Source organism: Garra rufa, chromosome 3 (genome assembly GCF_049309525.1).
Source record: "Garra rufa chromosome 3, GarRuf1.0, whole genome shotgun sequence".
NCBI lineage: Eukaryota > Metazoa > Chordata > Actinopteri > Cypriniformes > Cyprinidae > Garra > Garra rufa.
In genome coordinates, this window is record NC_133363.1 from 25,451,641 (window position 1) to 25,478,914 (window position 27,274).

At 36.7% G+C, this 27,274-nt stretch overlaps 1 protein-coding gene across 1 annotated transcript; it reads left to right on the forward strand.

Moving 5' to 3' along the window:
- The first annotated feature begins 228 nt into the window (after nucleotides 1-228).
- Nucleotides 229-25,090, forward strand: shcbp1 (SHC SH2-domain binding protein 1). Its single transcript, XM_073836997.1, has 13 exons — nucleotides 229-515; nucleotides 845-1,042; nucleotides 1,729-1,844; nucleotides 1,950-2,158; nucleotides 3,395-3,490; nucleotides 3,926-4,156; nucleotides 4,866-5,043; nucleotides 7,242-7,362; nucleotides 12,048-12,179; nucleotides 14,272-14,390; nucleotides 14,621-14,707; nucleotides 15,416-15,557; nucleotides 23,624-25,090. The coding sequence occupies exons 1-13, from the start codon at nucleotides 320-322 to the stop codon at nucleotides 23,998-24,000; spliced, it is 2,202 nt and encodes a 733-aa protein (XP_073693098.1). The 5' UTR covers nucleotides 229-319; the 3' UTR covers nucleotides 24,001-25,090.
- Nucleotides 25,091-27,274: the final 2,184 nt, after the last annotated feature.

Sequence of the window (27,274 nt, forward strand, 5' to 3'; positions counted from 1 at the left end):
ATTTTAATTAAAATTGTTAAGGTAAAAAATATAATATAAGTGTATATTAACGATAAATCATTCACAATAAGATCTAGGGCATACATTTAGATGGTGAATTTTCATTTTATGCGATATTAAATCTGCAGTGTCCCTTTAAGAGTGTGTCGGTTTGCTCCGCCTCGTCAGTTCATTGGGCTCTTCTGTTCCGCCCGGGCAGCGTTTGAAAATACAAGTGCAGGGAGGAGACCGACAGTTAGTTGATAAATTATTGAACTAAGCACTTTTGTCGATATATCCCTCATTCACTTTAGGTAGATTTAAGTTTTAAGCTACAGTGATGTCTGGGGAGCTTGTGTGTTCAAAGCCGGAGGATGTGAGGAACGCCGAGACAGAAAACACCGTTGAAATCATCATCAAACTGACCAGCGAAGATCCACCAAATGATCATGATCATAATGTCAACCAACAGGCAGAAAGCGAGACAGAGATCGTCTGCAATGAGATCAGACCAAACCACAGTCGGGTTTCTAAAGGTTTGTGATGTTTACACGGTAAATGAGTTTGTCTGTGTGATTTCTGTGTGACCTCTTTTATAATGTCATTAAGTCTCATTAAATAAACATTATTCTAATGTCAGACTTTTGATTTTGACACTGTTGTTAGTTTGTTTTTATTGTATTTGACTGCTATCTATCTATCTATCTATCTATCTATCTATCTATCTATCTATCTATCTATCTATCTATCTATCTATCTATCTATCTATCTATCTATCATCGGTGTAAAACATTAGGTTGGATATTGGATTTAAGTCTGTAGGCCACTTTATTAAACCTCCATTGCTGATGTATATTGTTTTCAGAGTTATTTCGGACAAAGGAAGAAGAAGATGATGATGATGATGATGACAGCGGCACCCATTATCTAAATGGTGATGATAGACCATGTACTCATCTACAGCGAGCAGAGAGGCCAGGAAATGGAAAGCTGCCGGACACCTTCCAGACAGACCATCTTCTCTACTATGAGAGATTCAAAGCATATCAAGATTACATGCTTGGTAACTATTCAAACATTTCTGAAAGTCATTCACAACAATAATAGAGGGTTTGCACTTACGTCACGATTTGGTCAGTTACCCGGATACGCGGCCATACATGCGATACTCTATGTAAATAACAGTATGGATTGCACAGTTAATGTACCACTGAATATGTTGTTCTGCTAATTTATGCTGTCTAAACTATGGAAAAAAACAGGGAAGCTGCTAAATCATATAGAAATGGACTTGGTAAGCAGGAAAGGGTGCAATATTTTGACAAACTAAAGTTAATAGGTGGTGGCAAAGATACATACGAGCAGTATTAATTAGCACATTAGCCTAATATTTCACCTACCTGACCAGAAATGATACGAACAAACATAAATGTTGTCAAGATTCTTGCCCTGGAAATCCTGGTTCAGTTTGGCAATCACAAACAAATTTTGCACTCTTCTGCTTAATTTGTTATAACTTTTGGCAGTCTGTAGTCCTAATTTTTTTTTCCTGGTCCAACCGATTAGTACAGCCCAAAACATGACAATAATATAGCGTCTTCAGCAGCAGTAATTAGCAAAACATGCAAGTTTCGTTTGGTTCAGTAGCATTGTTTGGTTACGTCCATGCCGTCGATATGGCCAATCGATGATGCATCGTGAAAACACTCTATTGAGATAGTGTGTTCATAAACCTGAATTGTTTGACAGGTGACTGTAAAACATCTGAAGTTGAAGCCTTCACAGCTGAGTACCTGGAGAAGATAGTGGAGCCATGTGATTGGCAAGCCGTATGGCACACTGATGTGTTTGACGTGCTGGTTGAAGTAAGTTAATTGAAGCATGCTAAGTTTCAAACATGAATAGTCAATGCTTAGGATTAAAGCCTCTGCACAAGGGAGTATTCAGAAAGCTGAGGGTTGTTGTTGTAGGTTGTTGATGTCGAATGTAAGGAGCTGAAGGCAAAGGTGGAGCTGGTGTTGCCGATGGAGTGTGAGACCAGAGGCTGTGATCTTACTGAAGAGTCCATGAAGGCCCTGCTGGAGGCTACACTTCATAAAGTACCTCTTCTGGAGCTCTCGGTTGTCTATGACGAGTCCGGGGACTTTGATCAGACTGCTTTGGCCCTAGAACACCTCAGGTTAGTTAACCCTTAAAGGTGCCTATTTTTGAGCAATCATGCTATTTAGTTTATGCTGGTAGTTTAATCATCAAATAACAATGAACAATAGTAGGATTTATAAGACACTATAGTTGAAAAGTCTGTTTGACTAAAAATGTAGTAAAACTAATATTGTGAAAAATATGTAATTTAAAAGAACGGTTTTGTGTTTCAATATAATGTAATTTATTCCTATGATCCTGTGCTGAATTCTCAGCAACCATTTCTCCAGTCTACAATGTCACATGATCTTTTAAAAATCATTCTAATTTGCTGATTAAGTGCTTAGGAAGGATTTCTTATAGTCAATGTTGAAAACAGTTGATATTTTTATACTGTCATAATTTTGGAACATATATATATATATATGTGTATATGTGTGTGTGTGTGTGTGTGTGTGTATACATATTTTTTTTTTTTTTTTTTAATTATTATTCAAAATATATTTATAGTTTATAACATTCTAAGTGATTTTACTGTCACTTTTGAAAAATAAAAGCTGTTGAATGGTAAAGTGTATAATGTTACAAAACCTTTTTTTTTCAGATAAAAATGCTCATCTCTGGATCTTTCTATTCATCAAAGAAAATAATGAAAAAAAAGTACTCGATAATTTTAAATATTGATAATAATAATAATAATAATAATAAAAATGTTTCTTAAACAGCAAATCAGCATATTAGAATGATTTCTAAAGGATCACGTGACACTGAAGACTGGAGTAATGATGCTGAAAATTTAGCTTTGATCACAGTAATAAATTACATTTTTAAAATGTATTCAAATGGAAAACAGTTATTTTAAACAGTAAAATATTTCAAAATGTATTTTTCACTCTTTAATGTTTCAACTACATAAGCTGTAAACTAATTAGTAAATTTACTTATGCCTAAATATACTATTGTTAATTTTACATTTAATAATGTATTATGTTAATTTATACATTTTATGTTGTTTAAAAATGTGGAGTAAATACCTTGAATTATAAATATCTTGGTTTAGATATCTAATGAAATTAAATTTTAAGTATCAAAAGTGTGATGCGAATAGACAATTGTATACCAGATTGTGATTCTGATGAGGTTTCTCTATCATACTGAACTGACTGGTTAAGCAGGTTTTCCTGTCACTCTCACTCTCAGTCTCCCCCCACACTGTCTTTCTCCCCCTCCCCTCCATTATTCACTTCCACACGTTTCTGTCTAATCCCCACAGGTTTTTCTATAAGCATATCTGGAGGAAGTGGGATGAGGAAGATGAGGACGATGACTTTGATTACTTTGTTCGGTGTGTGGAGCCTCGTCTTAGGCTGTAAGTGTCCTCTATGTGTCCTGTCTCTTCCCCTGAAGCATGACCGCATAACACTGAATAAATCTTAAGTGCTATCCCAGCAGCTGTAAAGAAGTCAGGACCACCAGGTGGCAGTGTGTACTCAGTAATGAGCCCCTCATGACGTGACAACACTATAAATTGCTTTGAGTAATGCAAATAAGTTTAAATTGCAAATAATTTATAGAGTCATTATGAAATGAGCTATTTAATCGAAATATAGGATATCTAGTTTTAAACTCACATTGACATTTAGTGAAGATGTCAGAGAAATAAATGAGCCTAATGGAAGCATTGTGACTTTTTTTTTTTTTTTTAGTCTGATTGTTATTCTTTTTGTGGCACTGGTGCAGAAATTACACAGATGTCACCTTTAAGTAGTAATGGATCTTCTCCCCCTCCATGTTTTTTCCACAGGTACTATGATATCTTGGAGGATCGTGTTCCAGCTGGTCTTGTAGCTGAGTATCACTCAACACTGGCACTCTGCTCTGAGAAGTTTCGGGAGTTTTCCAGCCTAAGAAGTGGCCTGGACAGTGACTCCGAGTCCGAGCAAGACAACATATCCATGGTGGAAGGGCTGCGAATGTATGAGCAGCTAGAAGCACTTAGGCGCAAGCTGCGTATTATTGAAAACCCGCTGCTTAGGTGATTATTACTGCTGCGTGAGTTTGAGATTGAAAGGTGTTTGTACATGTGTACCCACAACATGGCTTTCCAAACCTGTAAGACCTTTGTTCATCTTCGGAACACAAATTAAGATATTTTTGATGAAATCAGAGAGCTTTCTGACCCTGCATAGACAGCAATGCAACTACCACAGTCGAGGCCCAGAAAGATAGTAAGAACTTCGATGAAATAGTCCATGAGAGCTCAGTGGTTCAACCTTAATTTTATGAAGCTACACGAATACTTTTTGTGCACAAAGAAAACAAAAATAATGTCAAAGAATATCAGGGAAGTCGAGAAATTGTTGAATAACTCATTATTTTTTGTTTTCTTTGCACAAAAAGTATTCTCGTAGATCATTAAGGTTGAAGTACTGATGTGACTATTGTAACAAAGTTCAGATTTTTTTATTTTTGGGTGATCTGTTCCCTTTTCTTAGGAGTAATGCATTGAGCATAAATGTGATTAATATTGCAACCAGGCTTTCACGCTTTTGAAGTATTGATTTATTTACGTTTTTCAATCCTCAGGATCAATACGCACTGCTCCATAATTAATCATCAGTCTTTCCTAGTTACCAGATTCCAGATGGGATCGAAGATATGTCAATGCGAACAGCTGTGTTTGAGCAAATGTGCCTGTTAGTTCTTTGGGTTGCTTACCCGTTCCAGCTGTGTGTCCTTTGCAGGTACGTTCTGGGCTACAAGGTGAACTCCGGTCAGCAGTCATGCAGGGCAAAGGGGCCACGTCCCGCTGGTGGGCGAGTGGTTCACTTGGTATCTGCCTCGGCCACAGTTCACCAGCTTCAAAGCTTGATAACTGACAAACTGATGCCCCACTATTCGAGTGAAGAGTTTGAAGTGCAGGTGTGTGTATAACCCTTTTCACTTTTTAATGTCACTGTTGCATGCTGGTCAGAAGACCTTGTACTCACCTTTTCAGGATAATGGTCTTGTTTTCTTCTCTGCTAGCTTTGTAAATGGCTGTTTTGGAAGGGGTTTATGACATGTGGACTGTGAAAGGGAGAGCTATGCTCACACTTTAGCCTTAGTGCTTAGTGCTATATACAGTTGCAGTCAAAAGTTTACATACACCTGGCAGAATCTGCAAAATGTTAATTATTTTATTAAAATAAGAGGAATCATACAAAATGCATGTCTTTTTTTTTTTTTTTCGTTCAGTACTGACCTGAATAAGATATTTCACATAAAATATGTTTGCATAGTTAGTCCACAATAGGAAATAATAGTTGAATTTATAAAAATGACCCCGTTCAAAAGTTTACATACACTTGATTCTTAATACTGTGTTGTTACCTGAATGATCCACAGCTGTTTTTTGTTTAGTTATAGTTGTTCATGAGTCCCTTGTTTGTCCTGAACAGTTAAACTGCCTGCTATTCTTAAGAAAAATCCTTCAGGTCCCACAAATGCTTTGGTTTTTCAGCATTTTTGTCTATTTGAACCCTTTCCAACAATGACTGTATGATTTGTATGATTTTAAGAATAATCTTTTCACACTAAGGACAACTGAGGGACTCCTATGCAACCTTTACAGAAAGTTCAAATATTCACTGATGCTCCAGAAGGAAACAACGATGCATTAAAAGCCGGGGATGAAAACTTTTTGAATGTGTAAATTTAACTTATTTTTGTCTTCTGGGACACATGTAAGTAGCGTCTGTAGCTTCTGAAGGGCAGTACTAACTGACAAAAATGTGATATTTACGCAAAAGAAGAAAAATCTACACTTCTTCATTCTGTTCAAAAGTTTACACCCCTGGCTCTTAATGCAAAATTTTTCCTTCTGGAGCATCAGTGAGCATTTGAAGCTTTTGTAATAGTTGCATACGAGTCCCTCAATTGTTCTCAGTATAAAAAAGATTGATCTCAGAATTATACAGGCATTGTTGAAAGGGGTTCAAATACACGAAAATGCTGAAAAAAAAACAAAAAGAAGAACAGCAGGCAGTTTAACTGTTCAGGACAAACAAGGGACTCATGAACAACTATCACTAAACAAAAATCATTCAGGTCAACAACACAGTATTAAGAATCAAGTGTATGTAAACATTTGTTCAGAAATGTGCCACCAAAGCCAAATTTGTTTATGGTCAGTAAGCAGGATGAAGACTAGCAGAAAAAGAGGAAAGAAAATTCTGACTCAAATCAGAATTGAAAAATAAGATGTCATGTAGTTTGTGCTGTTCACACTTATGAAAAAACAGATCTGAGTCACATATGAGCAAAACAAAATGGAATTTGGGCCACTTTTGCCTGTGGTATGAGCAAAGCCTAGTTTAAAGCCATGACAAGACATTTGGGTGGGAAATATGGTATTTGAATTGGAAAAGGTCACTTCCGCTATTCCGGGAGCTGAATCTGGATGGAGGATGGTCTGATCATTTAAATAAAGTGGTTTCAGACAAGGAAGGTATAGTGCAAAATCCTCCCCAAATGCTGATATTAATGCCCTGCTCTCTTTCTCCCTCAGCCTCTGATCACTGTCTTTTAATTTCCTGGGTTTACCTCCTAAAGGTTAATATCTGCCTGAGAGTGCTGGCCGTCTCAGAGCTCAGAAAAAATCAAATCATCGATTTCTCTCGTGCTAGTATAATTTTATGACTGCTGGACTCGGTGAATAATTTTGCTAGTGAAATCTCACATGTGCTCACTCGCTTCTCCATCTTCTGTTCGGATGGTGAGATTAAAGAGCGGTTTGTGCAGAAAGTTGTTGGGACGGTCTGATCTCTAATGCGTCAAGGTGCTGTAATGCAGGATTTGTAAAGGTTTGTTAGAGCACTGTGTTCATGCAATAGCTCATGTTTGATCTCTCTTGTTCTGTGAGCCAGTTTATCCCTCAAGAACTTGTTAAAATGGTGCAGATGTGTGTGATCAGATGCCTGTACTCAGTCGCGCTGAGACACATTCACTTAATTTTTTTTGTGTGTATTTTTTTTTTTTTCCCCCCACTCACTGTGATTTGAAATTCAGTTTTTGTTAGTTTTACTTTAGGACAAAGGTGATTTGAGTTGGATTTATGTGGTGTTTGTTTTTTTTCCCAGTTTCACAGTGACCCAGTTCTTGCGGTCAATGCATGCTACGAGGGGGATGTGGTCATCGTATGCCCTGGCCTTTACAGCATCACCAGCTCCATCAGTATTGTTGACTCCATCGAGGTTGAAGGTAATCACATGACTCACTGTGTGCACGTTTTTTCTGAACTAACCTCCTTTTGACCCGACAATTGTTGACGTTGGACATGCAGAGTGACCCTCAATGACCCTCATTGGATTCAATGCAAAAAACTATATAAAATATCAAATATATGAGAAATTTAAGGCAGGCTTGTCTTCTGAATTATCCAAGGATAATGTTGTTTCTTCATCTATTTGACTTTCACAGTCAAAAAAAAAGTTTTTGTTCATTTTTGGAAGTCAATTGATTAAAAAAAAGGTCTGAGAAGCACATTTTAACCTCATAGGAGTTTGATAACCAGACAAGAAAAATGTAGAGGCTATTTATATTATGTACAAAAGGCAATAAATACTGTTTACACTAAGTACAAACAATGCTAGGTACTATTTATAATTAATTGTAGTCATTTGCAGTTATTTGTTGTAATCATGTGCAAATAGTCAGTACAAGTGGCCATTATAAAAACAACATCAAAGAAATTTTTTTATTTTGTGTCTGTGCATCTAATTTTGTGGGGGCAGTTTGAACCCTAACACAAACAGAGCACCCGTTTTATTAACACGACAGGAGGGTTACAATTAATATTCTGTTTACTTAATTTTATGCTGTACCAAAGCTGTATGACTTTATTTCTTCTCTGACAAATGAAAATGAATCTCCAAAAAAAGTCATAAAAGTAATTATTATTACTCATCCCAAATATTAATACAAACACATGACAATGACAATAAAAAAAAAAATTAGTGATATATTAAAGACAAGTATTACGAGTAATGCAAGTTATGTAATCAGATTACTTTTTCAAGTAACTAGTAAAGTAATTTAAGCATTAGTAAATCTAAGCATTACTTAAATTTACAACAAAATATTTAACTTTTTATATTTTTATATAAATATTTACTTTTTTAAAATGAGTAACGCAAGTTATATTACCAGTCAAAAGTTTTTGAACAGTAAGATTTATTTATTTATTTTTTTTTTTTAAAGGAAGTCTCTTCTGCTTACCGAGCCTGCATTTATTTGATCCAAAGTACAGCAAAAACAATAAAAATGTGAAATATTTTTACTATTTAAAATAACTGTTTTCTATTTTAATATGTTTTAAAATGTAATTTATCCTGTGATTAAAGCTAAATTTTCAGCATCATTGCTCCAGTCTTTAGTGTCACATGATCCTTCAGAAATCATTCTAATATGCTGATTTGCTGTTCAAGAAACATTTTTATTATTATTTTCAATATTTAAAACAGTTGAGTACATTGTTGGATTATTTAATGAATAGAAAGTTCCTAAGATCAGCATTTATCTGAAATAAAAAGCTTTTGTAATTTTATACATTATACCATTCAAAAACTTTTTTTTCAAAAAAAAATTTTTAATAGAAATTAATGCTTTTATTTATCAAGGATGCTTTACATTTATCAAAAGTGATAATAAAGACATTTATAATGTTACAAATAATTTCTATTTTAGAAAAAAACAGTTTTTCTGAACTTTCTATTCATCAAAGAAACCTAGAAAAATTCTACTCAGCAGTTTTCAGCATAATGATGATGATAATAAAAATGTTTTTTTGGGCTGCAAATCAGAATATTAGAATGATTTCTGAAGGAGCATATGAGTGGAATAATGATATTATGATGATATAATGATTTTCAAATATAAAACAGTTATTTTAAATGGTATATAAATATGAAATATTTCAAAACTGTTTTTGCTGTACTTTGGATCAAATAAATGCAGACTTGGTAAGCAGAAATCTTATCTGCAAAAATCTTGCAGTTCAAAACTTTTTGACTGGTAGTGTACTTTCTTTTCTCATTTATTCTCTGACACATCTTCTGTCTCGTGTTGTTATTATTAATTTAACTTTTGGCGTGAAATGGCCTTCACAGTTGCCAAAAATATAACTTTTGGGATTTTTGTTATTAAAAACAAATAAACAAGCCTAGACCAGGTGACAAAAAATAACATAATGCATTACTTTCCATAGAGAGCAACTAAGTAACTTAATTAGTTACTTTTCTTATGGAGTAATGCAATATTGTAATGCATTACTTTTATTATTACTTTTTCATTACTTTTAAAAGTAACTTTCCCCAACATTGCTGACATTAGCGGTGTCTAAATGGTTTGGCCGGCTTTAGCTGCAGTGATGTAGAGACATTGACCTTTATCATCCGATTGATTTGGAAGGTACTTTTTTATTTATTTTTTTGATCCACCTCTATCTAAAACTCAGAGGAAATCACTTGTATTTTGTACTATCCTTTCCCCTTTAATAAAGCTTTGTGACACAGCATGCTTCATAACACTAAGTCAATAGTCTGGCACCGGGCCTTGTTTGTCAAAATGGTTCCCTGGACGTGTTTAAAACGAACACCGCAATCGGCGTGTGATATTAGAAAGCCTGCCGAGGTAATTGAGCTCGATGGCGCAATAACCGCCTTTCAATGATGGGCGGAAATTAATGCATGAGCAATGTGGAGGCAGGCAAGCAGAGAGAGCACGGGGTCAGGGTCGAGTCTCTTTATGCAAATGGACGACCTGCAAAGTCAGATAGTGATAAAGTCAAATGAGGAAGAGGAAAGAAGGCCTGGAGGACGCTGTTTAAATATGGAGGTTTTGTGTGCTTGGCAGTCCCTCCTGCAGCGTCAGGGAAGCCCTGAAAGAGGAGATAACGCACAGGCGGCTGCTGGCTCTACTACAGGAGAAGAGCAACTCAATTAGACCACTGCCAGATTACCATAAAAGAACCCGCGCTAAAGGTCTTTGATATTTAGCGAAAACGTGTGACGTGCCTCTGTCTCAGGCTACAGCTTTATCGCCGAGATTATTTGAAGCAGCTCTAAATAGTTTTGCATGTTTTTATAAGTAAGTGAGTCATTGAGACCTGCAACGGTGTTGCGTTTTGGAGTGCAGGAAGTACGGTCCGTGTGATTCTGTGTTTTCCCATTTCAGAGCGTCCCACTGCTGTCAATTACGGTGAGATCTTCCAGCAAATCCGCTGTTGTTACCTGCAGACGTAGAAGTGGGGATGGTGCTGTGACCTTATTGGTCTATATTCAGCCTTTGGCATTTGAGGGAAGTGTGTGAGAGCTGACCAGGGTGCTGAAGTTCATCTGGGCATTGTTAGAAAACTCGGGGAGAAACCTGCTTCAGGACCATCTGTCAAAGAGCAGTGTGTAATGAAGCCGGGCTGTCAAACTCTGCGGCTTTGAACCGCTGCTCTCGTTGACCTGCCACCACTATCTCAAACTGAGATGGTGCTAAGCTGACCTCTTAGTCATCAGTCTGCCGGCTGCTATAAACTCAACGCGCTTGTTGATGGTCATTTAGCCACATTGTTACTTGGAAACTATGCGTCTAGACTGAGAGACTGCCTAATTTCCATAGAGAATTAGGTCCTTTATGGAGAGGCTTTTTCTGTAATGAGATGTTCTTTGCTGGATGGTAGCCCTACTGGTAAATGACAGTGATCCATCAGGGTTAAGGGCCTGTCAATTTCCCTTCAGCGTTTTTTGTCATGCAGGTTCAGAAAATGTTTTATTCAAATGTGCAATTTTAACGGCTTCTTGTTACTGGCGAAACTATGCTATCACCGGCCTGTTTTATAACAAGGTTATTTTAGAGTTTTTGTGTTACTTAAAGGCTTAGTTCACCCAAAAATGAAAATTAACCCATTATTTACTCACCCTCCAGGCATCCTAGGTGTATATGACTTCCTTTCAGATGATTCCAATCTGAGTTCTATTAAAAATTATACTGGCACTTTAGAATGGAATAACGGGTGTTTCTCTTCATCAGTCCAAAAATAAGTCTAATAAAGTGCATCCATCCATAATAAAAAGTGCCTTACATGGCTCCAGGGGTGAATAAAGGCCTCCTGTGGCAAATCAATGCATTTTTGTATGAAAAAAATACCCATATTTACAATGTAATAATCACTTTAATCTAGCTTGCTCCAACTGGTCGTACAACTTCTGCAAAGATGAATTTTGTTAATACTGGTTTAATTTGTTTGATAACAGACTAAATGTATTATTGTTTATTATTATTATTATTATTATTATTATTATAATTGACTGACTAAATTTAAAAATTGACTCGAAAGATGCCCGTAAAAGATAAAAATAAAAAACTTATTCTATCACTGCTGTGTACTGACCACACAGAATATGAAGAATATCAAAAACTTAGTCCTTAAACACAATAAACACACACAGCAAAATATTATCTTATTATTGTTATCAATAAAATCCCAGAAAATATAGAGATATTTTTTGTCAATATCACACACCTCTATGGATGGATGGGGACACTTTATTGGACTTGTTTTGGACTGATGAAGAGAAACACCTGCCCATGCCGTGCTAAAGCTTGGAAGTGCCAGGATCATTTTTAATATAACTCTGATTAGATTCTTTTAAAAAAAGGAAGTCATATACACCTAGGATGCCTGAAGGGTGAGTAAATAGTTCACCCAAAAATGAAAATTAGCCCACTATCTCTTTAAAAGAGGCATAAACTGTCATCCATGCAGTGATTATTTTATTCTATTTTATTTTGTGAAATACTTGTTTTTGCTTTGGGTAAAAAGTCTCTGCCAAAAATGTAAGGGTTGGACATAAAAGCCCTTTTTCTAAAGCCGTTTCTCTCCCGTCTTCCCTCAGGATACGGTCTGCCGGACGAGGTGGTGATCGAGAAGCGTAACAAGGGTGACGCCTTTGTGGAGTCAACAGGAGCAAACGTCAAGCTCTCGAATCTAAAGTTCATCCAGCGCGACGCCATTGAAGGCATCTTGTGTGAGTTTCAAAAGAAATTGTCCTGCCTCTTTCTCCCCTTTCCAGCTGTTTGTCGAAGTGTCTTGAGGGCCTGCTGTTGTTGAATGGACAGCAGTATATTCAGTAGAGACCTGACATGCACTTTTTGCTCAGACATTCATTTGGCCTCTACACCTCATGGTAACAAGAGAGTCATCTTATGTTTTCCTTGTCATTTCATTGGTGAGCCGTTCTGGCATGCCTAGCCTAGGGAGCCTTTAAATCTGTATCCCTGCGTGCAGCTACACTAAAGGTTTGCTTCCTGTGGGATTTCTGATATGGTCAGAGTAACAGGCTTGTTTATTATCCACTAGATATCCTGCTTGCTTCCAAAACAATATGTTCCCTACTGTATCGTGGCTAAAAAAAAAAAAAAAAGGAATGACCGTATTTTTCAGACTTTTTAAAAATATGAATCTCAATGTGCATTTGCGGTTGAGGAAAAGGGCTTTTTTGACTAGTCAAAAAGCCAAATTATATCTTTTGGTATTGATTTACAATAAGATTCATTAGTTAACATTAAATAACATGAACTAAGAATAAACAATACTTCTACACCATTTATTAATCTTAGTTCATGTTAATTTCAGCATTTACTAATGCATTATTAAAACCACAAGTTGTGTTTGTTAACATTAGTTAATGCCCTGTGAACTAACATGAACAAACAATGAACAACTGTATGTTTTATTAAATGACATTAGCAAAGATGAATAAACAGTGTAATGTTTTGTTTACTGTTCGTTAATGTTAACAAATGACACCTTACTGTAAAATGTAAAAAAAAATAAATAAGAGAAATTTATGTTTTTATTCAGCAAGGATGCATTAAATTGTTTAAAAGAGACTGCAAAGACATACATTGTTACAAAAGATTTCGATTTGTTGTTGTTTTGATCTTTCTGTTAATAATAAAAAAAATCCTGAAAAAATACATCTTGGTTTTCACAAAAAAATTCAAGCTTTTTACAACATTGATAATAATAGATTACCCTCATAGATTTAAATTAAAACATTTTGCAATGTAACAAAAATAAGGCCGGAAAAGGATTTCTGTTAAGTGTGTTTAAGTTATTTTTTTTAATTGTGTATAGAATTATTTACAGTACCAGTCAAGTTTTTGAACAGTAAGATTTTTTTTATGTTTTTAAACTCTTCTGCTCACTAAACCTGCATTTATTTGATTCAAAGTACAGCAAAAAAAAGTAACATTTTGAAATATTTACCATTTAAAGTAACAGTTTTGAATTTAAATATATTTTAAAATGTAATTTATTCCTGTGATCAAAGCTGAATTCAGTGTCACATGATCTTTCAGAAATGATTCTAATATGCTGATTTGCTGTTCAAGAAACATTTATTTATTATTATTATTATCAATATTTAAAACAGTTGAGTACTATTTTTTTTTTTAATAGAATTCTTTGAATAGAAAGGTCCAAAGATCAGCATTTATCTGATATCAAAAGATTTTGTAACATTATACACTGTACCAATCAAAAGCTTAAAATCTGTATTTTTTTATTTATTTATTTTTTGGAATAGAAAAAAAACAAAAACAACTTTTATTTAGCAAGGATGCTTTAATTTAATTAAAAGTGGTGATAAAGATGTTTATAATGTTACAAAAGATTTCTATTTCAGATAAATGCTGTTCTTCTGAACATTCTATTCATTAGCATGTCAGATTATTAGGCTTGGTGGGACTTCTATAAAAACATTAAAAAAATCTTACTGTTCAAAAACTTTTGCCTGGTAGTGTAGATATGTAGTATAATTGCATACTCAATGTTCAATCATTCAACAGTTTGAAGTGGTTCTAAAATATGAATAAAACATTGCTGACTTAACTTTCATGCTTGCTTTTTATACTCGTCTTTGGTCTTTTGAAAACTCTGTAGTCATATAAAATCTTTGTGATATTGCCAGTGTTGTTTAATTTAATATTGCTTATATTCAATATAGCCTAGCACTATTCTGTATCTTTATATGTGACCGGAAACCTTTCCTCCTTGCATGTCCTATCACCGTCCTCCAATGTCTTTTCGATTTGTCACCCTTTATCTTTCATCAGGTGTTCGCCAGGGGAAGCTGGAAATGGAAAATTGTGTGATGCAGTGTGAGACCACAGGTGTGATTGTGCGATCGGCGGCCCAGCTCAGCATGAACATGTGCGACCTGTACGGCTCCAAGGTAAGCTGCACAAGCACACGGTACCTCACTTAAATTATAAGATGACTTCTTTACTTATCATTTGAATGTATTGCTCTATCATCTATTCTTTGGAGTAGTTATTACAGTATGAAATACCAATGTTGAAAGGTCTTGCCAGGAGCATTCTTAGGCTGATTTAACACTAAAAATCCTTTTCTTCTTTGACCAATACCATTAATGCCCTGATGGTCGCTGTCTGCTCGCTTCAGGGTGCCGGTGTGGAAATCTACCCTGGGAGTGTATGCAGTCTGGTGGGCAATGGCATCCATCACTGCAAGGAGGGGATCCTGATTAAGGTGAGGAAGACGGATGAGCTTTGGCTCTTCTAAACGCCTATAGATTAGCCCGTCTGGCTCCTGGTTACTGCTAATCGTTGCCCAGGCAACAGCAAGTATCTTACCTGACCCAACGGAGCCGCACTTTAGAGCTGTCTTAGTATCGTATTAATGATCTAGTGGATTAATGCATTTAGAAGACCTCCAGGGAAGTTGGCCCCTTTAGTGTGTTAGTGGAGTGGGACTTCACTGACCACTGTGGGGCGTCTTTGATGGTAATAGCTTTAAGCTGTGTCACCAGAGGTCAGTACGCTCTCACAGTTCAGAGGAAATCTTAGAAAAGCCAGGAAGTGCCCTGGAGTTGTAGACACGAATCTTTGTGGAAGATTTTGCCAATTGGCTTCATTTGAGAAAGTGTGTCTTGAGAAAGCCGGCGCGTAATACTTCAGCTCAAGTCACAGTGTTAGTGTTTCACCTGAGAGCAAATTAGATTCACACACAGGTAGCAGCATCCCAAAAGGATTTTGCCGTAATTAACTCTAGCGGAATAATTGGATTTTATCTGCCTTCCTAAAGCTTTGTTGCATTTTCGTACACGCTGCGCCTTCCCAACCTCAGTCTTTTATTCTCACTTTGCTTAGGCCAAAAAGAGATGTGCGAGTGTGCGTGCACATGTTCATTTGTGTAGGCATGCTGCGTGTTTACCACCCCCTGCTTCCCCTTTGGCAGGATTTTGCAGACGAGTTGGACGCCGTGCCTAAAATCACCATGGTGAATAACGTGATCCACAACAATCAGGGCTACGGCGTTATCTTGGTCAAGCCAGGTGATGCTACCGTGGAGGATCTGCCCGCCAAGGCCAGTGCCGCAGGTGCCCTTTTCTTCTTCTGTCTGCTTCTGCTGCATCAGTTCACCAGCAGCAGGGCATATTTTCAAATTAACACCAGTTAGTTCATTAAGAGTGCTTACAGCAACACCTGAAGAAATAGAAATGCTAAGACCTTGAGGTTTTGTGCAGACAAATTGTTGCAAGCATAATAGTTAGGGATTATTCGTCTGTTTTTGGTATTAAAGTAGCATCTTACAAATTTTTTTTCTCAACGTAATACAGGATGACAGTTTTAAAGAGGTCATTGGATGCCCATTTTCCTCAAGTTGATATGATTCTTTATGGTCTTAATGAAAAGTCTATAACATTGGTTAAAAATTCTCAATAGTAGTGTAAAACTACACCCTTTTTACCTGGTCAAAAACAGCTCTGTTCACAGCAAGCCGTTATGGTGCATAACCCTTTAAATGCTAATGAGCTCTGTTCACCTTGCCCCTCTCTTCCATGGGGTGACGAGCCATTCTCTGAAGGCCGGGACACACCAACCCGACGCCAACCAACTAGCGCCAACGAAAGCCGACCGTCTTGTCGCCTCTAGTCGGCTGTGTCTGCGGCCGTCTGGGCAATTAAACTGAGCTCGAACACACTGAACTGACGAAAGCCGACTACAAACTAGAAGGTGCTTTCCGCGCATGCGTGAGGAAATATACCGTTGCGTACCCGCAGGTGGCAGTAGTCTGTATTTTCATTCCAAGAAGAGAACCCGGAAGTAGAGTTGCCTGTGCAAACAAATCAGCGCGTTTCCCAAGCATTTGCTTCGTCTTTCAACACAGAATTATTTTGTTTTGTGAAGCCAGGTAGCGGAAACTTCAGATTTTAAAACATTTCGTTCAGCTTTTTCCTGTCCAGTTCCATTTTCTGACGGAACGTATCAAACCGATCATTCAAAGGGAAAATACAAACTTTCGCGACTGCATCTCCGTCGGTGAACGCCTCATGATTACCCTTCGGTTCTTGGCAACAGGTAAGCAAGCTAAACTTTTTTTCTCTTGTTGATTCTGCATATGTGTGTGTGTGTGTGTGTGTGTGTGTGTGTGTGTGTGTTTGTAATCAGCCTGTTTATAGTCAGGCTATAATGTTTCGATGTACGTAGAAAATGCATGCAAAGTGTTGCATTTACATTTGAAAATGTGTTGAAATAATGCATTGTTGATAACTGTGCTGTGCATTATTTACAGGGGAAAGCTTCAAAAGCCTTTCATACCAGTTTAGAGTGGGTGTATCGACCATTCAGGGATTTATTCCTGAAACATGTACAGCAATCTATCAGGCTTTAAATGATAATTACCTCAAGGTATGAACGTTCTATTTTATCATACATTTAAGTCGTTATTGTTTTTTTTTTTTTTGTTTTTTTCATGAATCATGAAGCTGAAAAAGCCAACATGTCATTTTTCTGTTGTTATTTTTTAGTGTCCCCACACAGTGGAGCCAGTGGTTTCTGCGGACAGAATGTGGTGAGCTATACATGGAGGGAATAGACCAGGAAGGGCCAGATCATAATACAGTCCCTGGAAGATGGAGACAAGACCCTGACCTACTCCAAGCCCCCTTGCCAAGGACCACCAACACATCAACTCAAGCCAAGCAGTGCAGAGAAAGATTGTGCTAGTATTTTAACACTGAAATTGGTGCAGTGCCTTTTCAATGGAACAAAATCTAGTTTGTGTACATTTGATTTACATTGTATAATTGTGTACAACACTGGGCCTTGTAAATATTTTCAGAGTTTTCACTACAGAGTCCAATTGTTAAATAAAACATTTAAAATGTATTACAGTTTTCTAGTGTTATTCGAAAACTAAAAAAATGAATAACAGAAGTATTCTTTATCTTCAATAGTATATGTATTCACACATTTATGGTCAGTGATGTAAAAGGATGGAATGGAATTGTACAAACAATAAGAATTTGGTGTAATAGTGTATGAATTTTTTTTTTTTTTTTTTTTTAGAAAATGTAGTTAATTAAAAGGCATTTCCAAAAAAGGAATTATGGCTATAGCTAGACAGTCGCTCCTCATAATATTTTGACACTTAACATAATAAAAAAGGACTTAAAAGTACACCAGACAATCTTTTTTTTCTAAAAGTCAAAGTGTTTACAAATTACATCAATGGGAAATTGTACTATATATCAATACAATCAATATAAATTTAAGTAAAACAGCTGTTGTACGCACACACATATATAAATTTATTAATTATCTGCTCTCTCTGTGTGTCTGTATATATATATATATATATACACACACAGTAGTCAACATTCGAAGTGGATCGAAAAAGTTTATCAAAAGTTGTTCTAAGATAAGAACGGGTATTCTTTTTGGTTTCAGGACAAGTTTGATGAAAGGTTTTGATCCACTTCGAATGTTGACTACTGTATATATATATATATATATATATATATGTATATGTGTGTGTGTGTGTGTGTGTGTGTGTGTGAACCGTAATCGCCGTTATTCTTGCAAAAAACTATTCATTGCATAACATGGCCACTTATCCTTAAAGACCCAATATTCACACGTTTAAAAATCAGACATTGCCGTCTGCCAAGCTTATTGTGTCATGTACTTGCATGCTTATAGCACTAATGTCTCTACATTCTTGAACATTATCACCTTGAGTACCAATTTTTGAGGAGATTAAGGAAAGTACGCAGCATGTCATTGACCTATATAAAAAGTAAGTATATATATGTGTGTGTGTGTGTGTGTGTGTGTGTGTGTGTGTGTGTGTGTACCTGGTATTCATCACGTTGTGGGGACCAAATGTCCCCACAAGGATAGGAATACCAGTAAATTTTGACCTTGTGAGGACATTTCTCAGGTCCCCATGAGGAAACAGGCTTATAAATCATGCACAATGAGTTTTTTTGAGGAAGTAAAAGTTTGCACAATCTCCTGTGAGGGCTAGGTTTAGGTGTAGGGTAGGGTTAGGGCGATAGAAAATACGGTTTGTACAGTATAAAAACCATTACGCCTATGGAATGTCCCCATAAAACATGTAAACCTGTGTGTGTGTGTGTGTGTGTGTGTGTGTGTGTGTGTGTGTAGGCCAAAAAAGAAATGCAACGTTTTCCCGTTATGTCGTACAGCGCTGGCCTGTCTTGGATCAAACTGATCAGCTCGTCTTCAAAAGCTAAGTTCCACACAGCCATAGTTGGTTTAGAATTGTGCGAATTGCGAAAATGACAGCTAGCGGGTTCCCTCTTGTCTATTTCCTTTGCTTGTTGTCACTTCACGTTCAAGTCCTCCAAGCGCTCTGATTTGATGTCTGAACAGCCAATCAGAGCGCTCTCTTTCCCAGCCAGCCCCGACACGCCCGACGCCGATTCAACATGTCGAATCGGGCAAACTTTGGCCGACGCGAGACCGACGAAAGCTAACGAGAGCCGACGTGCGGAACACACCGAACCGACGCGCTTCACCGACGCCCACCAACTGCCCGACGAGGCCAGACGGCCGATCGTCGGCTTGGTGTGTCCCGGCCTTGAGAGACTGTAAACTTTAGCCGCGTTTAGCTGCGAAACTTGCTCACTAGCACATTATTAGAAAAAGGCGATTTGCAAAGATTCATAAAAAAAATCCTTTATACTCACTTTTTTTAGTTCAAGCTGGATCACGATTGATTTGCGCGAATCATTTGTGGGGGCCCATTTCCTTCAAAAATTAAAGTAATTATCTGCGTCTTCAGCAGCTCAGGCGTTGAGAGTAAATGACGACTGCTATGTTTATTATTACATCCAACAACCAAAAAGCTTGATTGGTTATGAGCCATTCTTGTCTATGCCTGCTTAGGCATCGAAACAATGGCGGAATGTTCACAGCTCATTCAGGGCGGCTCTGTGCTAAAACGGTCGTGTCAATAAAAATTTGTGGGAGGGGCCTGTGCAGAGCTACATCATTCTGCCAGGAATCTCAGAACAGCCTGATTTGTGAAAGTGATTATTATTGGGGATTTAAAAAAAAAAAAGCACTGGGTGGATTTTTATCATTATAGGGTGGTTGTGTACACACACTGCCAACACACATTTATGTTTAATCAACACGTAAAAGTAAATTTTGCATCCGATTACTCCTTTTTAAGAATCTTTACAGAGCTCTTTTCTTTTAACATGTTAATAGTGACCAGCTTGTCAAGCTCCAGAATGCCACAACATTCAACACAATATTTTTTGAAGCACTTGCCGATATTTTAGGTAAAATTTTCAGTAGTTTTACACATTTGCGTATTCATGATGAACAGGTGCCATGGGATAGTTCACCCAAAAATTTAAATTCTGTCATTAATTACTCACCCTCATGTCATTCCAAACCTGTAAGACCTGTCATTCATTTTTGGAACACAAATCCAAGAGCTTTCTGACCTTCCATAGACAGCAAGGGAACTACCACAGTCAAGGCACAGAAATGTAATGAGGACAGTGTTAAAATAGTCCATGTGACATAAGTGGTTCAACCTTAATTTTATAAAGCTAAGAGAATACTTTTTGTGTGCAAAGAAAACAAAAATAACTTCATTAAACATTTTTCTCAAAGTCACCATCGGCGACCATTTACAAGAGTACCACGTAGAGCTACATGATTCTGGATAAATTGAGAATCACGATTTTGAACTAAGCAAAATTACATATAATTTACTAGAGACTGTGACAAAATATTAATCCCTGCAAAATGTTTAATTCTTTTGAATTAATTGTTTTTAAAAAGTGGTTTGAATTAATGATTCAATCGGTTTTGAACAAATCTCCTAAATGAATGAATTCAATAACAAATACATTTATTAACAATCACTTGTCACCACCTAGTGGTAAAACAATGTAATTAACTTTGTAATCAACAAATGTTATTTGAAGCGCCAATTTGAAGCAAAAATTACTTTCAAAAGATGATTTGGTCCATCCCTTCCATAGACATCAGTGTTTATATCTGGGCTATAAACCCAGTACTTCTGTGATAATATGAATGACTTGTAAGACTGTTAAAAAGACTGTTTGTGAAGTTGTTTCATACCTAAAAATAACTGATGTCACATGGACTATTTTAACAATGTCCTTACTACGTTTCTGTGCCTTGACTGTGGTAGTTCCGTTGCTGTGTATGCAGCATCAGAAAGCTTTTGTATTTTAGGGTTAGGGTTAGGGTTATCTTTAATTTGTGTTCAGAAGATGAATGAAGGTCTTATGGGTTTGGAAAAACATGAGGGTGAGTAATCAATGACAGATTTTTCATTTTTGGGTAAACTATCCATTATAGTCATATGAAATGCATGTAAACAAAGTGTCTGTTTTATATTGTATTATTTATAAAAAATTGCAAAAATCTGAAAATTACTACAACTGGATCATTGGTCAGTGAGTTGAACCAGATCAACTGCATGGCTTTAGTATTGACTCATATGAGTCATTGTATGGACTACTTTTATGTTGTCTTTTTTTTTAGCATTTAAGGTTTAAAACAATATGAACAACACGAGGAGACATGAGTGACCTATTCCTTTAATTCATGCTGTTTATGCAGAATTCTTTTTTGCAATTTATTGGAAAATTGGAAAATGTATTTCAGCTTGCAAATAATGCAGTACATAAATAATACATTCATGTGTCCAGAGCCTCCATGTTAGAGCGGAATAATTTTTTTTTTTTAAAATTTTTTATTTTTTTGTCGGCTGCATGTCCTTGGTGTCTTGTATGGGGAATAGTGTAACCTTGATGTTTTCTGCTTTCACACATCTCATCTTCTTTGCCACAAATTAAATAGGCCACGACCAGTCTCCCCATTACTGTAAATGTTCTGTGCTTGCCTGGATACGCCACACCGTCTATAGAGCTTGTGAAGGAACCCGCAGGACTCAGTCCGACTATGTGAAAAGTGCTCTACTTTCTCCTGCGGTAATATCTGTGAAAATATATTCGCTTGCATAAAATTTTTGTTAAAAATGCCCCCCTGGGGCTGTTGGAAGGCCCGTCTGTAATGACTGCCATCCCCACGGTACTTTTCCTTCAGCAGGATCGGCTTTTTTTCCTCTCTCTCAGCCAGCTCCATTTTGAGAAAAGGAAAGAACGGAAATACGTTTGACATTCAATGAAGGGCAGCTCTGAATGCAGTGCGCTTAATTTCTGAATTATGCCCAGCAGAAGGCGTCTCGGCTTCAAAATAAAAGTAGACCCTACTTCTCCCTCTGGTTCCTTTATGTTTCCACCGCTCACTGTCTGCCTTTGTCTGTTAGACGCATTAGAATTGTGACTTTCTGTTTTGCATTGAAATACCTCTCTGAGATGAAAAGAGAGTGCAATTTAAAGAGTTTCAGTCAACATATGTGCATGTTTTTGTTTTCTTTAAAGGGAACCCCAGGTATTAAGACCTGTGTGGCTTAATATAAGGTAAATGATGTCTCTTACGGAAATATTTAGTAGAAAACCTATGAAAGACTTGCATTATTTAGAAAATCCACAGCGTTTTATACATATTATGGACTATGGGGGCCGCCATTATGACATGAAATGGTTGCACTCTGTGAGATACTGGCGCTACTTGTTTTTTTTTTTTTTTTTTTTGTACCACAATACAACTCAGAATACACAACTCTGAAAATAAAGTACCACTATGATGACCACAGCTACTGAAAAAGCTTACAGGTGGCGATTGATATAAGCATAGGCTTAAACCAATTGCCGTACCATCGATTTTCCCTACAAGGAATCTAAACGCCCCTGATATCGAGTGAAATCCACTGAAATTTGACTGAAAATTACAATCAAAAGCTGCACAATGTGGCATCAAATCAGTGTTGTGTATTACAAGTTGCAGCAGTAGCTCACAGAGTGCAGCCATTTGACGTCATTGAAATAATGGTGCCTCTTAGTAGTCCAAAATATGTATAAAACGCAGTGGGTTTTCTACTACATATTTCAGTAAGAGACATCATTTAGATTTTATGCCAATTTAGATTGCAAATCTTATTGTGCTCCGATGAATCCAGTTGAATTAAATACAATACATATTTAAAAGAAAATGTTGGTTATGATATAGTTCTTCTTTGCAGGTCTCATAGCAATGAGAGAAAAATGCTTTCTCAGAGAATATAGGAAATGAAAGTCTCTCAGTCTAGTATTACAGTGTAATTGTTCTTTGTGTCATTAATGACTTTGTTTGCCAGGAACAGCAGGGTTTAGTTTTAGTACAAAGGCTCTTCATTTAAGGGAGAGTCGTAGATGTTTCAAACACATCCTTTTTATTGTACCCTATCATTTTCAGGCTGACTATAATTCATATTGCTCCCTGCTGGAAGGATGAACGAGAGCATTTTGTGTTGACGCATTAGACAGTGCTTCCTGGTCAGGAATTAAAGGAATAATTCATCCAAAAAAGACAATTTTGTTATTTACTCTCCCTCATGTTGTTCCAATTCCATACAACGTTTCTAAGTTGTTTATGCTTCACAACTGAGATTGATCTGTTTGTTCCAAGAGACTCCTCTAGTTATGATTTACTGTTTCCTTTAAAAGGTTTGTTCACCCAAAAATGAAAATTCTGTCATTACTCATCCTCATGTTGTTCCAAACCCGTAAGACCTTCGTTCATCTTCAGAACACAAATTAAGATATTTTTGAAACTGGAGAGCTTTCTAACCCTCTAAGACAGGGCAAAGACTAACACAGAAGAAAATTAATTGTTTTAAGTCGTTATTTATGTTTTCTTTGTGCAAAAAGTATTCTTGTAGCTTTATAACATTACAGTTGAACCACTGATGTCACGTGGACTATTTTAATGATGTCCTTACTACTTTTCTGGGCTTTGAATGTGGTAGTTGCGTTGCTGTCTATGCAGAGTCAGAAAGCTCTTGGATTTCATTCAGAATATCTTAATTTGTGTTCCAAAGATAAACAAAGGCCTTGCAGGTTTGGAACGACACAAGGGTGAGTAATGACAGAATTTAAATTTTTGAGTGAATTATCCCTTTAAGGTTTGGGATTAAATATGCTAACACAAAATTCAAAACCAAATCTATTCTGAAGCCTGCTGTGTGCCTCTTCTGTTTTGTCAGATGAGAAAGAGGAAGAATCTGAGGACACCGGAGTAAAATCAGAAGCAGATATAGATGATGATGATGATGATGATGGTAGTTGTGATGATGGTGATGACCGTGATGACGATGTGCCTGTCATTGTTGTGGAAGAAGAGTGTCCAGCCATCAAACATGGCCACTCCGGCCCTCCAGACTTCACTGAGGGAAATGATGCCATCAAACAAGAGTTGGTTGCCACATCGGCTAAGAAACACGGGCTTCAGAAGAGCCGCATGAAAGCACTAGGGGCCATGCAGGCTGATGAGAATCTACTCTCACAGGAAATGTTCATTTCCATTCATGGAAATCAATTCAAGCACAACGGAAAGGGAAGCTTTGGGACCTTCCTGTACTGAAGACTTCTCTACGGCAAGCATGCACAGACACACTTTACTGTTGAACTATTTATTCAGTATTTCTTTAATTCTGCTGCAAGTTTACTTAATGAGCTTTCATTAATTACTGTGAGTGAAATGCAAAATGAATTAAATGTGCTACAACGTGTAGCCTTTTTACAGTTTCAATTTTTATCCAGTGCTGTCCTTTTTGAATTTAAAGGAGTAGTTCACTTTCAGAACAAAAATAAATGTACAGATAATGTACTCACCCCCTTGTCATCCAAGATGTTCATGTCTTTCTTTCTTCAGTCGTAAGGAAATTGTTTTTTGAGGAAAACATTTCAGGATTTCTCTCCATATAATGGACTTCTATGGTGCCCCCGAGTTTGAACTTCCAAAACGCAGCTTCAAATGGCTCTAGACGATCACAGCCGAGGAAAGAAGGGTCTTTACAAGAAAAATTACATACTTATATACTTTTTAACCTCAAATGCTCATCTTGTCTAGGTCTGTGTGTACTCTGTATAGAGATTAAAAAGTATATAAACTGTAAATGTTTTTAGAAAATAACCAGTGGTTTTGCTAGATAAGACCCTCATTCCTTGGCTGGGATTGTGTAGAGCCCTTTGAAGCTGCATTGAAACTGCAATTTGGACCTTCAACAAGTCCACTATATGGAGAAAAATCCTGGAATGTTTTCCTCAAAAAACATAATTTCTTTACGACTGAAGAAAGAAAGACATAAACATCTTGGATGACAAGGGGGCGAGTACATTATCTGTAAATTTTTGTTCTGAAAGTGAACTACTCCGCTTTGTTTAGCAGGATGTTTTCAAACACTGAAACACTTGTACATATAATAACACAGAGCAGCACTTCTCTGTTCATAGTTTCATACTGTTCATATTTGAGAACAAACATGTTCAAAGACACAATTTTTATTTTATTTAATCAATTTTTTTTTTTATGGGGGTTCACACAGTTCATGTTTTGTCCACACTCTAGTTTACTACAGTCACTAAGCACAAAAAAGCATTTAGTCACTAAAAACCAATGTAATTCTGTTTTTATTATATTTTGTAGAAATAAAGTTGTTTTATTGTTCCGATTGGCGAAAATCTGCTTTATGTAGTTTACTTTATAAACAATAAAGCATGCCTTTGATTAATTCACAGAAAATTAAAGGTAAACCTCTTTGGAAGGAGGACCGTTTGATTACATAATGCCGTCAAAAAACACATTTTTGGTCTGTTTTAAGATGCCGTTTGACTTGCATTAGCCAAACTTGTTCTCTAAAACCAGCTGTGAGGCTTTAATTTTAAGTAGGGGGAAAAATGAACCGCAAAAGGCATTATGAGATCTTTGAACTGCATTAATGTGAAATATAACAATACAAATTCGTTGGAGGAAATGAGAGGAAGAACAATTAAAGAATGTTAATGCTTTGTCTGTTCAGAGCCGTCCGTCCTTATACCCTCCTCTTGCACCATGTCAAATTCAGTTTAACACCAAATTAATTTATGAGTCTTAATTTAATATCCCTTTTTAGACTTGGTACTTAGTTGCCTTAAACTGCTGTCTAGAAGTCTGTAGAAGACTTATTGGAAAGAATTATTTTCCTGTTTATTACCCACTCGTAAGTTTTCCTCAGTTTCACAAGATGTCTGTGTTTGTTGTATAGGTCAAAGTCTTTGAGTGGAATCGATGATACAAAAAAAAATTATACACCTTTCTTTTTGAAAGAGGGATAAAGGACTTGGGGATTATTGATTTCTTTTTTCCTTCTACTGATTCTTCTGGCATATTTTAGATGCAACAGAAATGGAGGGGAAAAGAAGTGACAGGTTTCTTTTGTGCCAATTGTTTTATCTTCAAAAGAGGTGTCACAGTCTGGACAGACTAAAGCATGAGCTTGCAGCCATGGAGGACTCTAAAAAAACAAACAAAAAAAAAGTGTCCCATTTTGAAGCGGTGTCCTTCAGACCAGCGAGCGGTCCGGGAACAATGGCGGCATCCATTGTTAAAGGTAAGGGCGGCTGTCAAAGCCACTGAAGGTGCAGTTAGTTTCAGTGTGTCCCCTATGACTGTAAACATCACCACAATCTCCTTGTTTTTCCCTCTTGTCTTCTGCCTCAATTCTAAGGTGACCTACAATATCTACCAGTTGCTCATTAATTTGTGACAATGAGTGTTTCACCTCTAAAGTTGGTGATGCTGCATATGAATGCTAGAGAAGCTGCTTGTGTACACTTTAAATACAAGATAGCGGTGAATATGGTCTTGTTAATTAGCGGCACTGTCTGTTAATTAAGTGTCAGGGAGCATCGTCCTTCTCTTGAGGTTGGACTTTTCTAGGATGCACTGTTATTTAAAAACTCCTTAGTGGAGTGAGAGAGGCTGTGTTTTCTAAAGTTTTGACAGTAATAAAGGTTTGTTGATCTCGCTGTGCTGAACTCTATTAAAACTGGACAAATGTATTGACCAGGGGCTAGAGAGATCTAAGGAGTTGTGGATCCAAGAGTGACAGCTCTGATAATGTCAGGAATAAAATGGTTTTGTCAGATGGTTTTTCTCCCTTCGTGTACTTGTCTGACCTTTAACAATGACTGTAAATTTTAATTTGTCAGCCAAGTTAATATTCTCACTCTTTTAAAGTAGTGTTATATGAAGCAGGCAAATTGTAAGTAGTTTAAATAATTTAGTGCAACGATTAGTTCCGATCCTCAAATTTGAAATGCTGAGCTGGAATCACTCAGCTTGTCTATATTTGAGCACTTCACACAGTAAGTCTGTATTAAAGGGGTAGTACCCAAAAATGAAAATTACCCCATTATTAACTCACCCTCAAGCCATCCCAGGGGTATATGACTTTCTTTCAGATGAATACAATCTGAGTTATATTAAAAACTGTCCTGGCTCTTCCCAGTTTTATAATGGCAGTGAATGGCTGTTGAGTATATGAAGTCTAATAAAGTGCATCCATCCATCATAAAAAGTATTCCACACGGCTCCAGGGGTTTAAAAAAGACCGTTTCTGAAGTGAACTGATGCATTTGTGTAATAAAAACATCCATATCTCAAACTTTATAAACTGCAAAAAGAGACAAAGTAGTCCATGATATTCCCAAAAATATGTTACTGAGTATTAGCCTATTGTTTATTAAAGGGGTCATTGGTTGCAAAGTTCACTGTTGTTTGAACATGTTTGTAAGCAGTGTGTGTACAGATCCTCCCTATCATGATAAAAATCCACCCAGTGTTTTTTTTTTTTTTTTAAATCCCTATAAATAAT

What these genes read in the sequence shown, in the direction of transcription:
- shcbp1 (XM_073836997.1), top strand. Translation starts at nt 320, where the DNA reads ATGTCTGGGGAGCTTGTGTGTTCAAAGCCGGAGGATGTGAGGAACGCC. An exon ending in ATTGAAAACCCGCTGCTTAG is followed by an intron (nt 4,157 to 4,865) that starts GTGATTATTACT and finishes TGTCCTTTGCAG; the next exon opens with GTACGTTCTGGGCTACAAGG. An exon ending in TGACTCCATCGAGGTTGAAG is followed by an intron (nt 7,363 to 12,047) that starts GTAATCACATGA and finishes GTCTTCCCTCAG; the next exon opens with GATACGGTCTGCCGGACGAG.